Genomic DNA, 16051 nt, shown 5'->3' on the forward strand with positions numbered 1-16051 from the left:
CCTCCCAAATTTTCTCAGACACTGGATTGCAGGGCCCAGGCCACTGTTATGGATGCCTGGTATCATTGCTTGTACACCCACACAAATGGATGTCTAAGGCTACAGACCAGCAGCATGCCTATACCTTCGAGACACTCACCTGCGTTCGGACAAAGATCGTTCTACTTTTGATAGGAGAGATATTGCGGGGGATTCCAATGCATGAGAGGAGGCAAGAGGCCTTCTTACACAACTAGAAGCATGGCACCTTCTTTCATTTAGGGGCTCCCCACATGATTTGCCGGTACAGCCTGCCAAAGCAGTTAATGCATTAGCCTTGTACTTAACTCCTTTGAGCAAATAGCCAAGAATGATGCTTCCCCTTCCCCCCTTTCCCCTCCTTCCCTTTTTTCTAGTTTAACGTTATGTTGTGAGATTTTGTACTTTGCTTTTTACATTAAATATATTTTTCACTGGGGTGCCTTCCAACGAAATCGTTCTTCATAGGAAAGAAAATGCCTCCAAATCAGAACTCATTTAGCTTTTGCAAGGTCAAACAGTCTCTTATGCTTTCTTGTTTCAGCCAGTACGTACATTTCAGTGTCATGATTCTAAGGCCTGCAAAATATAGTCGCTATATCTGACAAAACGTCAGTCAAAAACCAATTTTCATTACTTATGGTGTCCCTTCTCTGCCTTAATTGCAGTGACTCATGAGCGTGTAATCTTTTGAATTAAGGAGAAGGTGCATTCAAATCTCTACCCATGTCAGTCTTCAAATAAAATCTCTTTTGCAAGGCCCATCCTAGAGGGCATGCAACAAAAGGCCGACTTCCGCAGAGTTCTATTAATGCAACTTCAAATGATGGGCAAAAGTAACTCATGAATTTAAATAAAATCTGTTTCGCAAGAGAAAGTAACAATGTCCATAAACTATGATGTTCCAAAATGTAGCAACTGAGTTATAAGCATGCTTGTACATACTCACTTTCTGATCAATAGCAATAGACACGCAACACAACAACAATGGAGCTCCAGAAGTATCCATGTCAATAGAAGTGTTCAATAACTCAAAACTTACCATCTCGTTTATCGACTGTGTCATATGCCATCTCAGAAAGTAGCTCGATATGTTGAAAGTAATCATCGTTAAACTCTTTTCTCCGGCCAGCAACCACCACATCCAGCTCTGGCCAGTGCTCCTCAACATAAGCAAGCAATTTACTGTGCTTCTGCATGTCCGAATCAACCTGACCACAGATACAGGAAGTTTGAAAACACTCAGCACAAGAATTGTATATGCAGATGCCCTACTCTTGAAAAGAATGCCTATGAAATATTGATGAAACCTCAAACAACCAAGCAGCTGAGTCAAAACATGAATTTTCCCAGCTGGGTTGCTATGAAATGTAAAACTGGTTGGCTCATCCAAAGCCCCTCAAAATATGACAAAGCACTAAGGGGGCTGCCAATGTTACATGCACAAAAGTTGAATGGACATGAAGCAATAGAAAACAAATAATTCAAATTGGTACCTATATATAGTTGTATGCACATCTTAATGAAGCCATATGCCTTCCATATAATAGATGATGAGTTTATGATTTATTGTATGCTTTCATTTATGCTTTTGCTTTAGGGTATTTCTTTAGATGGTATCACAACAAGATTCTCTTCCACCAAACCTCGACCTTTGATTTGAAAGCCCTCCACAAGAAGCATGAACAACAGGAGGGCAAGATGACTTTGAACACATCTTCACCGCATCATCGTGATACTCCTAGGCCTAGCACATCCACACACGAGACGGAGTGCATCTCATAGCTTGCACCTCCAACTTCCAACATGGCCGGAGAGCCTTTGGACTACCGTGAAGTCCATAGACCATGCGAGATCTCACAAGCCAAATATGAACTGATCCTCATGTATTAGGCTCAACAACAAATTGAAGGTAAATTTGAGTCTTTTGCTTTAGATTCAGTGCACCGGTCTAATGATTTTGTAGGAAGGACAATAAATCCACAAAGAACTGGTCATCCTTACGTGGAAATTGGCATGGAGAACAAAAACTTTTTCTCTCTTCCCATTCCATCTACATCTACACCCTACACTTCTTTACCACTTTCTTCTATGCCATACACATCTCCATCTTCATTCACTCATGTGTCTGATACGCAAAACAACACTTCTCAATCTTTTAAATTTACCTCCTCTTTTCCACAAGATACCAATGATCCTCAGGATGAAGGAACTCTTCAAATCAAGTATTGGTTCATAAGCCTTAAAGAAGATAGATTTTTTCATTTGAACTCGAGAAAGGTAAGCAAAAGTTGCAACATTCATTGGTGAGTGCTCCTGCTTCATCTCTTCCTTCAGCTTTTACATCTCATTGTCCATTTGATTTTGGTGAATCATCTTTTTCATCACTTGCATTTACTGGACAAAAGAACCCAACTCATTTCCCACTACAACACCAATAACCAATCCATTTAATCTCCCACCCATCCCACCCACTAGTTCCACTATACCTTCCTTTCAGCCTCCATTAAGTGCACCTTTCATGTCCTCACACATCACTCAAGGGTCTTTCATCGTTAGGCACAACCTTTAGGACCTCGTCTTTTCCTCAACCAGGTGATGCCTGCAAGATGGAGATTCATCCCCCCGTACACACACTTTCAGAATTTTCACAAGCTGAGAACGCCACCCAACCATTACCGAGTGTGGATCACTTGGTACCACAGTTTGCCTCCATAGCATTACCTAGCAGGCCTTCTGGTCATCTTGTTGTGCCCCAACCAACAATTGGATAAGGCTTACATGTCCTGGTGCCTCCACCCACCCGCACTTTATGGAAACATTCATGTTCCAGTACCTTTGCATCAATCAATAACCATTAGATATTTTCAGCCTATTTCTGCCTACCCACCTCCTCCCTATTCCCCTCCACCACCTCCTTCTTATCCATCTTATTCCACCTATCCAACACCTCATGGTTCTTGCTCCCCATCAACCAAACATGGCTTTAATGTCAAGACTCATTTTAACAAGTTGAACTTCACTACTTCGTCAAATGTAATGAGACATGTCCTTGACTCACAAAACCTATGGGATATTGTGCGGGGGTTGGAACCCCAACTCGATCTTGCACTTATTCCATAAAAGGTTGTCTACTTATGGAAGGCTAGGAATACCTCCGCTATTATCAAGCTAATGCAAGGTCTATTTCCTGAATTTCATTCACAGCTTCAACATTTTAACTTAGCATCCGCACGTTGGGCACGCTTGACTGACCACTATGCTACTTGGGATAGATCCGTCGCATCAATTTGGATCATAAGCTCCAAAACTTTAAAATCATTGACCATGATGACTTGAAAGTCAAGTTGGTTGAGTATCCATGCCTTGTCACCAAGTTCCCTACCGCATGGGCTCTAAGTCCTCGAGCGATCAATCACATTGTTTCTAAACAAGCTGTTGAGGAAATGCTTTCATTTTATGTAGCAAATAATTTCACAACCCACTATGCCCACCTTCTTTGAATTTGAGTGTGAGCTACTGCATTACGCTCAGTTGTTCAATCAGTCTCATAGTTTCTACAGGGAAAGCTCTCCTTGCTTCTTCGCAAAAGGGCCAACAAGGGAGGGATAAACAAAATCAAAGCTCGAATCAAAATCAAAAACAAAACCAAAATCAAAATGAAAATCAAACTAGTGAGACCAAGGAGACTCTCGGTTATATCTAAAACCTCGGTGGCACAAAACTAAGACTCAAACCCTCCCCTCCCAGTCGGGCAACCCCCTATTGGGAATAAAGGCCTCGTGCCTTTTAAATGTGCTCGGGTGTGAACACACCCTTAGCACTTGTACTTACACATATATATCTATCTAAAAACCTAAAGGTACACACTTGTCATTGTACCTACAAACATGCTCACTCTCTACTTTGCTCTCTCTCTCTCTCTGTCTCTCACTGCGCCTAATGACAGTCTGTCTCGATCTCTGTGCCTAACCGGTCCCTACTGACTAGTATCAGGGCTGCAGTTGAGGAGTTCATGCCTCTCGGAGTTCGAGCAGGACAGACGAGCAAGTCGTGAGCTACAGGCCTCGTGTTGCCAGTCACAGGCGACAAGACCAGGCGTGAGCTGCAGGCATCATGTTGCCAATCACAGCTGACGAGCGACTCCAGCGAGACGGGCTGTGACGTGATGTGCAAGCAGTGGGCAGCGGCAGACGACAGTCAGTCGCAGCGAGACCAGACGATTGCTGCAGACCAAGCCACAGGGCAATTGCTGACGACGCGACGACTGCAGCACTGCACGGCAACCACGCGACCAGACTGGAGGCGCGCTACACGGAGGAACAAGTCCAATGCGTGGCGGCAACCTGCACGGCGGGTCCGTTAACTCACAGTTCAACATTTTTTTTCTTCTTCAAAATTTGTTGAAAATCCTCTTCCTCTAACCAAGATTCGCGCACGCAAGCACAAAATCTCAGATCTATGCAAAATTGAGCCAAAAATTTGGGCCTTTTCTTGAATTTGGGAATCTCAACACAAAATTAGACAATCTGACTCAAAAATTGCAAAGTCAATGCACATATGCCCAGGAGTTTGGGGCTTTTCACATTTTAGTGAAATTCTTTCAATTTCACTGAAATTAGTGCACGCAGGACTTGGAAAATTTGGGGATTTGTCCAAATTTGGTGCGAGCAAGATGCAACAGTGATATCTGTCTCAAAAATTGCAAGAATTTGTGACATTTTGTTCCCGACATTTGGGGCTTTTAATGTACATGAGCAAATTGGGCTGAAATTAACCCAAATTCTCGACATTGATAAACATTGGACCCCGTGCAATTTGGGGCTTTTGCAGTTTGGGCAAAATTTGTGCAGCATTTGGTCATTTTATGTACATGCACGTTGAATTCCATGCAATTTGGACATCAACACTTCGTAAAATTTGGGGGTTTTGCAGAAATTGCTCTATTTTGGCAAAATTGGACTGTTCTATGCATGACAGAGAAAATGCAGATGTGTGGTTGATGCTTTGAGCACAAAATTTTGGGGCTTTTGACCATTCGTGCCAAATTTTATGCCCGTGGCTGAAATTTTGGGATTTCTCATGTGATGTGATGCATATACCCTTGGAACAGCTGTAATCAGTTGGATAATGCTGTAGCACATGGTTTGGTGCTTCTGAAAATTTAATTACAGATCTGAAATCTGTGCTTCTGCGTGGTCATTTATTACTAATTGGTACTTGTTTGTACCTTGGTCACTTGGGTGACAATTTGGGCTTGCATTTGCTGGTTTTTTTGTCACATTTGGGCTGAAAATCATTGCTGGCAGCAATGACAGCAGTAATCTGATGCACATAAAGAAGCTTGAAGACACACATAATTTTGCAGTTTGGCAAAAGTAGTGCTACAATATCCTGTTACAAAAGAAGGACGCAAAGCCGATCAAAACCAAAGGGGCAAAGCCCGCGGACATGGATCACGACGATTGGGATGAGTTAAATGAGCTTGCACGCTCAACCATGGAGCTATCGATTTCTGATGCCTTGCTCTTCAACATTGAAGGTTTGGATTCTGCATATGCTATATGGACTAGACTGGAAGAACTGTATGCACAAAAGAGTGCTGCAAGCAATGTGTATTGGCTGAAAAAGCTTATGGATTTGCGTATAAAAGAGGGTACAGCAATGTCTACTCACTTGAGCAGTGTAAAAATTGAAGAGGTGAATGTAGTCACTCATGACAATGACAGTGGGAGTGACGTACTCTTTGTCTCTTCACACTTTGGTGCACATGCTTTACTTGCAGATACAGATGATGACATGCATACCTGGATTCTCGATTCAAAGCTTCCTTTCATGTCGCCCCTCATCCTGAGTGGTTCTCCGCCTATACAAGGGGTCAACACGGTGTTGTCCATCTTGGGGACAACTATACATGTAAGATTGCAGGTATTGGCAATATGCAGTCACAGTTTCAGCATGGCTCTGTCTTTACACTTCAGCATGTACCGCATGTACCTCAGCTCAAGAAGAGCTTGATTAGCACAGGGCAGCTAGATGATGATGGTTTTCATACCACCTTTGGTGATGGAAAATCGAAGATCTATAAGGGATCAAGAGTGATTGCCAGAGGTTGCAAGAGTGATACTTTGAATCCACTTCATGTATCTAGTGTGCGTGACCATGTTGTTACCGTGACCAAGCAGCCAAGTATTTCTTTGTGGCATGGCCGGTTGGGACACATGAGTCAAACAGGAATGAAAGTGCTTTCTCATTTGGATTACTTGCCTTGTCTTCATTATGCTGATTTTAAGCATTGTGATCATTGCATTTATGGCAAATATGCACAGACGTCTCACAAAAAGTCTCTTTCTTTAAAATCTTCTTCTCTAGACTTAGTACATTCAAATGTATGTCAAATGCCAAGATTATCTTTAGGGGGAAAGAAATATTTTGTCACCTTTGTCGATGATGCTACACGGAAAGTATGGGTTTACCCTATTCGTAGCAAGGATGAAGTGCTTGACAAGTTTAAAAAATTCTTGGCATGGGCTGAAAATCAAACAAATGACACTTAAGTGTCTTCGCTCTGACAATGGTGGAAAATATGTCTCCAAGGCCTTTCAAGCATTTTGTGACAGCAAAGGGATCAAGAGGGAGCTCACTGCCCCTCATAATCCGCCCCAAAATGGAGTTGCAGAGCGTATGAATCGGACAATACAAGATAAGGTACGTACGATGCTCTCTCATGCTGCATTACCCCATGGTTTTTTAGCAGAGGCTGTTATGATAGCCGTTCACTTGATTAATTAGTCACCAAACATGTCTTTTTTTTTTTAAAGGGGAGGGGAGGGGAGGGGGGGGGGGGGGGAGGGAGGGAGGGGGCATTACCCAAGAGACATGGTCGGGCAAGCCACTTTCATATACTCATCTGAAAGTGTTTGGCTGCGAGGCTTTTGTGCACATTCGTAAAGAAAAATGCAGCAAACTTGAGCCAAGGTCATGTAAATGCATTTTCCTAGGATATAGTGACAAGGGTGAAATGGAGTATAAATTGTGGGATCCCGAGAAAAGGAAAGTAGTACGCAGCAATGACGTTATCTTCCGGGAAGATCGCATGCACAAACAGCCCGAAAAGACTGAGGAGGTCCTTAGGGTTGTATTCCGGGAAAAAATACCTTATGAACAGCAAAATGTGCCCGTTGTACAGCAGCAAATACCTGCTGTAAATGAACCTATAAATGCAGGAAATGATGCTGGAAATGATCAGCCAGCAATTGCCTATGAAAATGAGTATTACATGTGCAAGAACAGCTAGGACAGCAAGCTATTAATGCTGATTTGCAGGCTAAAATGCCAGAACAGCATACTGAAAATGGAAATTTGCAGGAATAGCCAGCAAACAATGACCATTGGGTTAGAAGATCGTGTTGCACATGTGAGGTGCAAGCTACTTTTTCACAGTTGAAGGCCGAAGGAGCCTGTGAAAAAGATGGGTGTCAAAGGCAAAAGTTGTAACAAGTTACACTTGTTAGATTCTAGGTGAATTTTGGTGTCAGTTTGCCCCTAGGACCATTAATTGGCCATTAATTGTTAGTGGTGACACTAGAGACTAGGCATTAATTAATGGATTAATGCTTGTCCAAGGGCCAATTAATGCATGGGACCACTTTGGGTTGCAAATGGCCTAGCCAATTAATTTTTGGATGGGCAAGGTCAATTTTCTGGGCATGGATTAAGGGTTGAATTAATTTTCAAAATTAGTTAATTCTGAAATTTAATTAAATGGCTGAAAATTGCTAAAAATGGATTAAGAAAGCTGCCACTTGGCAAAACTTTCCCATGCAAGTGGGGGAAAGGCTAAATAGGGCTGAAGGGAGAGGAAAATCTCGTTTTTTCATTTTGGAGCTGTTGGAAAGAGGTGTTGGACTGTTGTTGCCAGCTTTTGGGGCCAATTCCCAGTCATTGGAGACCATTTTGGTGATGGAGATTGCATATTCTTAACCTTGGGAAGCTAATAATTGCTGGTGCTGCACTTTCTCCTGAAGATCACAATCTCTAATGCTCCTATTGTTGTTGGTGCATCCGTTTCGGGTTGGTACAACAAGCCAGCAGCTGATTTTGATCAGTTTTTCGTGACAAATCTCAAAATTTTCTCTCTCTACAGCATTCTCTCATCTCCTTCAGCCTATGCTCAGCCATTCTAGGCAATTCTCAACCATTCGGAGGAGATCTCAGCCATTTTTGGTGGGCTGATCTGTAATTTCTGCAGTAAACCCTAATTTACAGCAAAAATTAGGGTTTAGCAGCCACCTTAGGATTCGTGCCAGAGATTAAAGGCTCAAGGGGCTGAAATCAGCAGCTGATAATGGAAGATTATCAAGGGATTTCAAGAGCCAGCCCATCCCGAATTGATTTGGGGCAGCATTTGGCCAGCCAAGGGTCAAATTGGAGAAGAAGTCCTGGGTGAATCAAGGGGCAAATGACCCAAAAGGCTTACTGGTCATTTATGACAGCAAGAGCAATTGGTTAGCAGGAGGAGATTGAAGAATCTCAAGTTGTACTCCTTCTAATTGAATGAAGCGAAAGAAATACCGAAAGGGGCGCCAGTTTTAGGGCCAACAGGGAGTCTACTGTCCAAGAATGTTATGGTAAAGTGTGTATTTCAGTTTATGTTCATTTGCTGATTGCTGTAATTAAGTGCTTAACCAGGTTAAATCACCCTATCCGAGAAGGAAGGCTGGTTTCATGGTTCCATTGCCAGGATACATCAAATCTCTTGATTTGGTAGGCCCGAGGCACCTAATTGCAAGCCAAAGCTTTGTGTTAGTGTTGATCTTTGTGCTCAGGTGAGAAATTACAGCAAGATGTCTTCATACAGTGGGATGCAATCAAGCAGTAATGATGCCTCTCATGATGCACATTCACATGGGGAAGAAGGAAATGCAATGCCTGATCTTGGACAAGGCACGAATCATGGAAAACATGCTGAAAACGTGGCTGAAGGCCAAGATGTTGGACCCTCAATGCACAAAGAGAATGATGATCAACAAGGGGAAATGGAATTCAATGATGCATTCAAGAATCGAATGAAGGCAACAGCCAATATATTTGCTGAATTGGCAAAAGATCCTCAGTTTACTCGGTTTTTGAACACTCCTACGAAGGACAACAAGGGCAAGAAGAGAAAATCCTCTTCTAGAACTTTGGGACAGCAAGATGCACCGAAGAACAAGCCAAAGCCTTCTCAAGATGCTCCTAAAGATGCTCATGGTCAAAAGCAGTTGGTGCCAATTGGGCAAGAAATGCATATGCAAGTTCATGATGTAAATGCTAATTCTATGGTTTTTGGACAGCAAGGTTTGCATGAGAATTTGGGGCAGCCAGCTTACTTTGGTGGTAGCACAATTTTTCATGCAATGGTGGGTGAGCGATCGAATGTGGGAATGTATGGCACACCTCGCCATAACTTTCAGCAACCAATGCATGGCTTGCATAACCCAATGTACTCGGGTATGGCTCATGGAATGCATAATCTATGTACGGCGGCATCAGTATGATGCCTGGTGTGCAAAATCACGCATATGGGCAAGCATCGGTACCCTGTCGTGCTTTTGGGGCTCAAGGAATAAGTGCTGGTCATGCAAATGCTCCATTTAATGCTGGCTATCATGGAAATTGCCTCTACACTACCGGATACACTATGCCTTTCATGTGAGCTTGTTGAGGCCTTTTTATGGTGATGTGCCTAAGGATGTATCTGCTGAAATTCAGTCCAATGTAGAGGAGCTGAGTAAGATATTGGTATCTGAGTAAATTTTGGCACATAAAGAGAAAAGGTCAAAGGTAAAGCTTCCATAAGCTATCGGGTGAAGTTTCACAACTGTTCACCAATGAATGCTAAATGGATGGAAGAGGATGACTTGGCAGACCATCCTCAGTTGTTGCAGATTTACCTTGATGCCTTTCAGTTAGAGCCGACTTTGGATCGAGCTCTTTCAGGTTCAGCAAGGCAAGGGTCCAGAGTACCACCTGATACTCAAGGGGGAGGTAGCACTTCGACTGCTCCAGGAATGGATTGCTCTCATGTATAGTGGATCTCGGATGTATTCAACATGCATCCAAGGTACTGTGTTGACAGTATGTCTACCATGAGGTCACTATTCAGTGTACTAGTCACTGTGGTATGTATGCAGATGGGTATGGTTTTCACTACAGCTCTCAAACTGTACATTTGCATCAAGTTATGATCATGAGAGACTGATTACCAAATACTGTTTTTCAGTGTATGACCATTAGTTTCAGTGGTATTCACCTGGTTCTATGGACAGCAGCATGTGTACTGAATGCCATTGACAATTCAGCCATGGTTTCGGCTCGGTTTATGCTTTACTATGGTTGTGTAGCCAGCACTGTTGAGAAACAAGAGTTTGGGATGCATCTGATGAGTTTCTTGCAACAGTTCTGGACTATTGTTGAGCTTTATGCTATGTTTATGCTGGCTGGAAATTTTCAACAAATAGTGGGCATATGAGATAGTTAGCCAACAGTGGCCAATGTTGTGTTGACTATGATGCCTTGTAAAAATTCCAATGCAGTATTGTTTGCTTTGACATATTACAGTGCAATCGAGGACGATTGCAAGGATTTCAAGGGGGTGGTCTGTCACAAGGATGTGAAAATTTGATGCTTTGCTTATGTTTAATTGACATTTGATTAAAGGATTAACCAAATGTGCAATTAAAAGATGCACATGTGAGCTGCAAGCTATTTTTTTACAGTTGAAGGCCGAAGGACCCTGTGAAAAAGATGGGTGTCAAAGGCAAAAGTTATAACAAGTTACACTAGTTAGATTCTAGGTGAATTTTGGTGTCAATTTGTCCCTCGGACCATTAATTGGCCATTAAGTGTCAGTGGTGACACTAGGGACTAGGCATTAATTAATGGATTAATGCTTGTCCAAGGGTCAATTAATGCATGGGACCACTTTGGATTGCAAATGGCCTAGCCAATTAATTTTTGGATGGGCAAGGTCAACTTTTTGGGCATGGATTAAGGGTTGAATTAATTTTCAAAATTAGTTAATTCTGAAAATTAATTAAATGGCTGGAAATTGCTGAAAATGGATTAAGAAAGCTGCCACTTAGCAAAACTTTCCCATGCAAGTGGGGGAAAGGCTAAATAGGGCTGAAGGGAGAGGAAAATCTCGTTTTTTCATTTTGGAGCTGTTGGAAAGAGGTGTTGGACTGTTGCTGCCAGCTTTTGGGGCCAATTCCCAGCCATTGGAGACCATTTTGGTGATGGAGATTGCATATTCTTGACCTTGGGAAGCTAATAATTGCTAGTGATGTACTTTCTTCTAAAGATCACAATCTCTGATGCTCCTATTGTTGTTGGTGCATCCGTTTGGGGTTGGTACAGCAGGGCAGCAGCTGATTTTGATCAGTTCTTCGTGACAAATCTCAAAATTTTCTCTCTCTATAGCATTCTCTCATCTCCTTCAGCCTATGCTCAACCATTCTAGGCAATTCTCAGCCATTCGGAGGAGATCTCAGCCATTTTTGGTGGGCTGATCTGTAATTTCTGCAGTAAACCCTAATTTACAGCAAAAATTAGGGTTTAGCAGCCACCTTGGGATTCGTGCCAAAGATTGAAGGCTCAAGGGGCTGAAATCAACAGCTGATAATTGAAGATTATCAAGGGATTTCAAGAGCCAGCCCATCCCGAATTGATTTGGGGCAGCATTTGGCCAGCCAAGGGTCAAATTGGAGAAGAAGTCCTGGGTGAATCAAGGGGCAAATGACCTAAAAGGCTTACTGGTCATTTATGACAGCAAGAGCAATTGGTTAGCAGGAGGAGATTGAAAAATCTCAAGGTGTATTCCTTCCAATTGAATGAAGCAAAAGAAATACCGCAAGGGGCGCCAGTTTTGGGACCAACAGAGAGTCTACTATCCAAGAATGTTATGGTAAAGTGTGTATTTCAGTTTATGTTCATTTGCTGATTGCTGTAATTAAGTGCTTAATTAGGTTAAATCACCCTATCCGAGAAGGAAGGCTGGTTTCAGCTGAAATAGCCAAGATACCATATGCTTCAGCTGTTGAGTTTGATGTATGCTATGGTTGCTACACGTGCTCACATTGCCTTTGCAGTGGGAGTGGTTAGCAGATACATGGCAACCCCTGGCAAGAAGCATTGGGATGCAATGAAAGGTATTATGAGATACCTCAAAAGCACAAAGGAGTTGTGCATCTACTTTTGAAAGCAGAAGGCATCTGTTGTTAGCTCTACGGATGCAGACTATGCTAGTCAAGCAAACTGTAGGAAGTCCACTTCTGGGTATGTGTTTACTTTCACAGGAGGAGCAGTCTCTTGGATCTCCAAGCTACAAAAGTGTGTTGCATTGTCTACTACAAAGGCAGAGTATGTGGCTGCCACTGAGGCATACAAGGAGGCTTTATGGCTTTCACGTCTAGTGGGAGAGCTTGGCATCACAAAGTTGCATGTTCTCCATTGTGATAGTCAAAGTGCTATCATGCTAGCACGGAATCCTGTCTTTCATGCAAAGACAAAGCACATACAAGTGAAGTACCACTTCATTAGAGATGTACTTGACAGCAAGAGCATTGAGCTTGTCAAAGTGCATACAGATGATAACCCTACAGACCTTCTCACAAAGGGTCTTCCAGCAAAGCGGTTTGCTCATTGCTGACAGATGATGGGAGTTGGATAGATATATGTATTTCAGCTTTGTACATACCTAGACTTAGCTAATTCGTTTCTCCTCTTAAGGCACATTGCCTCTAGGTGGGAGGTGGATGGAAATAAAGGCCTCGTGCCTTTTAAATGTGCTCGAGTATGAACACACCCTTAGCACTTGTACTTACACATATATATCTATCTAAAAACCTAAAGGTACACACTCGTCATTGTACCTACAAACGTGCTCACTCTCTACTCTGCTCTCTCTCTCTCTGTGTCTCTCACTATGCCTAATGACAGTCTGTCTCGATCTCCGTGCCTAATCGATCCTACACCCCCAACAAGGGAGATAGAGTGGTGGCAACCCTCAGCAAGGGCAATGGTGGCAAGGCTAAACCCACACTACCACCAATTAGCCATCATAGTCAACAACGTTTTAAACACCAGAGGCCTTGTCTAACAGGTCTGCAAAGGCCCATATCGTCTCCGTAGAGATATCTAAGGATGCGAGTCTTGTCCACATCTGCGAGTTGCCTCCTGATGAAGTGACTGCAAACCCCCACTTGTCACAGTCAAGTACTTTAGCTACTTCTTAGATTGTGGACAATTGAGCTACTCATCATATAACCCCCGTCAAGGACATTTTCTTCTTCATAATGACCACAGTTGAGATCCTTGACTCTCAGACTACTTTAGTGATTGCTTGTGGTGAGGCACGGTCTAGTGGTCTGTATCATAGAGCACACTTTCTTCCTAAACCAATAGCTGAGGGCTCTGAGCTCCAACACTTCTAGGCGTTAGTCACTGCACGGAAGCCTATATATACATCTCAAATATGACTCTCTTTATGAGTCGTTGCATTGACAAATGGTTAATAGCCTTCCATACTTGAAGCTATCACAAGATATATGTAAAGCTTGTCAACTCGAGAAGCAACATCATATCCCATTGCCTTGGCCCTCAACAATCTATGCATAGAGCTCAAGCACCACTTAGATTGATTCATGTTGATCTTTGAGGGCAAACATCGACCACCACCTTAAATGGCACACTATACTTCTTTTTTATTGTGGATGATCGTTATGGATACTTGTGGGTGTACTTTTTCAACCATAAGTTCGATACCTTTACATATATTTTCTGCTTCAATGTTGTTGTTACATAACTAAACTTGTCATCGTATAGAATGCATGAGAAGTGACATTGGGGCGAGTCTACCTTCCATGAATTTTCCAAGTTTCTACAAGAGCATGGCATTTCACGCAACTTATCTCTACCAAGTCCCTTCACAAAATGGAGTCATAGATAGATATCAAACCATCATGGACATGGCACACTCCATGTTGTTCACAACAGAGCTTCCTAAGCCCCCTTGAGTCAAGGCTCTGTTAACATGTCAATATACATCCTCAACTAGTCCCCGACTACGATTGTTTCTCATAGATTGAAATGCCACTTTGGTTAAATCGTGCAATGGTCCGGCAACCACTGCAAACCATTTAATGAATCTCTTGTAATAAGAGCATAATCCCAAGAAACTTTGAACTTCATGAACACCAATCAATTTTGACCATTCTACAATAGCCTTGACTTTTTCTAGATCCATCCGAATCCCATCTTTGGATACAATATCGTCCCCAAGTAGTGAATCTCTCCTAAGAAAAAGTCACTCTTTTTGCCATTCATGTAAAGTTTATATTTGCGGAGTTCTTGAAACACTATTTTCAAGTGTTGCTTATGCTCTTCTTCATCTTTTAAACAAACTAAAATATCATCAAAGAAAGTACATGTAAACTTCCGATGTGCTCTAAAGATTCTTTTCATCATTCTATTAAAGGTTATAAGAGCATTGGTGAGACTAAATGGTGGCACAAGAAACTCATACAAACCAAAAGTCGTCTTGAATGTTGTTTTATAAATATCTTGAGAAGCAATTCTTATCTGATGGTAGCCACTCTTCAGGTCAATCCAATTGAATACTTTGGATCCATCCAATCTATCCAAGATATAATCAATTCTTGAAATGGGAAACCTATTCTGAATTGTAATTTTGTTGAGGGCCCTATAGTCCATACACATACGCCAACATCTATATTTCTTCTACATTAAGAGCTCTCGAGAGAAAAAAGGTGACAACTTGGGTTTTATCATGGCCTATTTTGAAGTGAACTTCCAAGAATGAGATCGATGTGATGATCTTCTGGTCTCTCTAGCGAAAACTCGTTATGTAAAGTGTCTGCAAAACAATCTTCATACTCCTTTGAGAAACTCATTCTGTCCTTGTTCATATTTGAGATGGACTCTTCAATTCTAGACTCTTTATTAGAATCTTTGACAAAAAGCAATACGAGGAAATAGACTTTATCATTGCTTTACAAGTTTTTTACATGGGATAAGATGGGAATAGAGTTTCCTTCCACTCCCGTATCAAAAGATACATTTTTACCCTTAAAAGGGAATCTAAACTTATTTTCATTCCAATCAATGCTTGAATCTATCAAGAGAAGTAAGAACTGAAGAAGACTTCAATTTGTAGACGCCATTCTCCTCATACCTCGCAGAGAGAACCTTCCTCAATCCATGATCAAGGACTCGAACAGTATCACTGTCAAACTCCACCAAGAGGCCAAGAGCACAAATCTTATGGACCGAAAGTAAATGATACCCCAAACCTGGCACATGCAACACCTCAGACGTGTGGGTACCACCATGTCCATCTAGAATAAGTTGCATCTCACCTTGCGCTGCGATAGACATAGAAGAGCTATCTCCAATGAGAATCTGCCCACGCGAAGGTCGCAAATGGGCAATACCAACGGAAGAAGGAGTCATGTACCTTGAGGCACCACTGTTCACAATCCACTCTCGAGCCTGGGGAGCTATCATCGCAACATCAGAAGTCTTTGGTGTAAAGTCCTCAATGACTGCTAAGTGTAGAAAAGCAGCTGATGAGGGTGCAGCCACCACTCCAAAATCCTTCATGTCCTTCTTCTTGGTATCCTTCTTGTCTTTGTCAGGGCAATCCTTCTTCCAGTGACTGGTCTTTCCACAAATATGGCAAGTCGATTCCTTCTCCTTGTCCTTCTTGGATTTGTTGTCCTCCTTCTTCTTCTTTTGGTCCTTCCCCTTATTCTGAGAGGCTTGACCAACCAATGCCTCCGATTTGAAAGCATTCTGTCCCTTCAATTGTTCCTCCTAGTCCAAGACCATAGGAACCAACTCTTCCCACCGAAAAGTCAACTCCCGCCCTGATGTAATAAGAGGAGAATAAAAAGTACCGAATCATGGCAGCAACTGGGACAGTAAAGTAATCGCCATGTCTTTGGAGGAAATAGACTTCCCCGCATTTTGA

General features: G+C 42.3%; 1 protein-coding gene across 1 annotated transcript in view; it reads right to left on the minus strand.

The window, feature by feature from the left end:
- The window catches only part of LOC148013847 (uncharacterized protein At4g37920-like), an 87620-nt gene that overhangs the window by 46443 nt on the left and 25126 nt on the right, over nucleotides 1-16051 (minus strand). Inside the window, exon 2 of the mRNA XM_087666939.1 lies at nucleotides 1061-1229. Within this exon, the coding sequence (XP_087523065.1) occupies nucleotides 1061-1229 (169 nt within the window). The remainder of the gene's footprint in view (nucleotides 1-1060; nucleotides 1230-16051) is intronic.

Source organism: Lygodium microphyllum, chromosome 25, assembly GCF_053477565.2.
Source record: "Lygodium microphyllum isolate KBCC chromosome 25, Lygodium_microphyllum_v1.1.10, whole genome shotgun sequence".
NCBI lineage: Eukaryota > Viridiplantae > Streptophyta > Polypodiopsida > Schizaeales > Lygodiaceae > Lygodium > Lygodium microphyllum.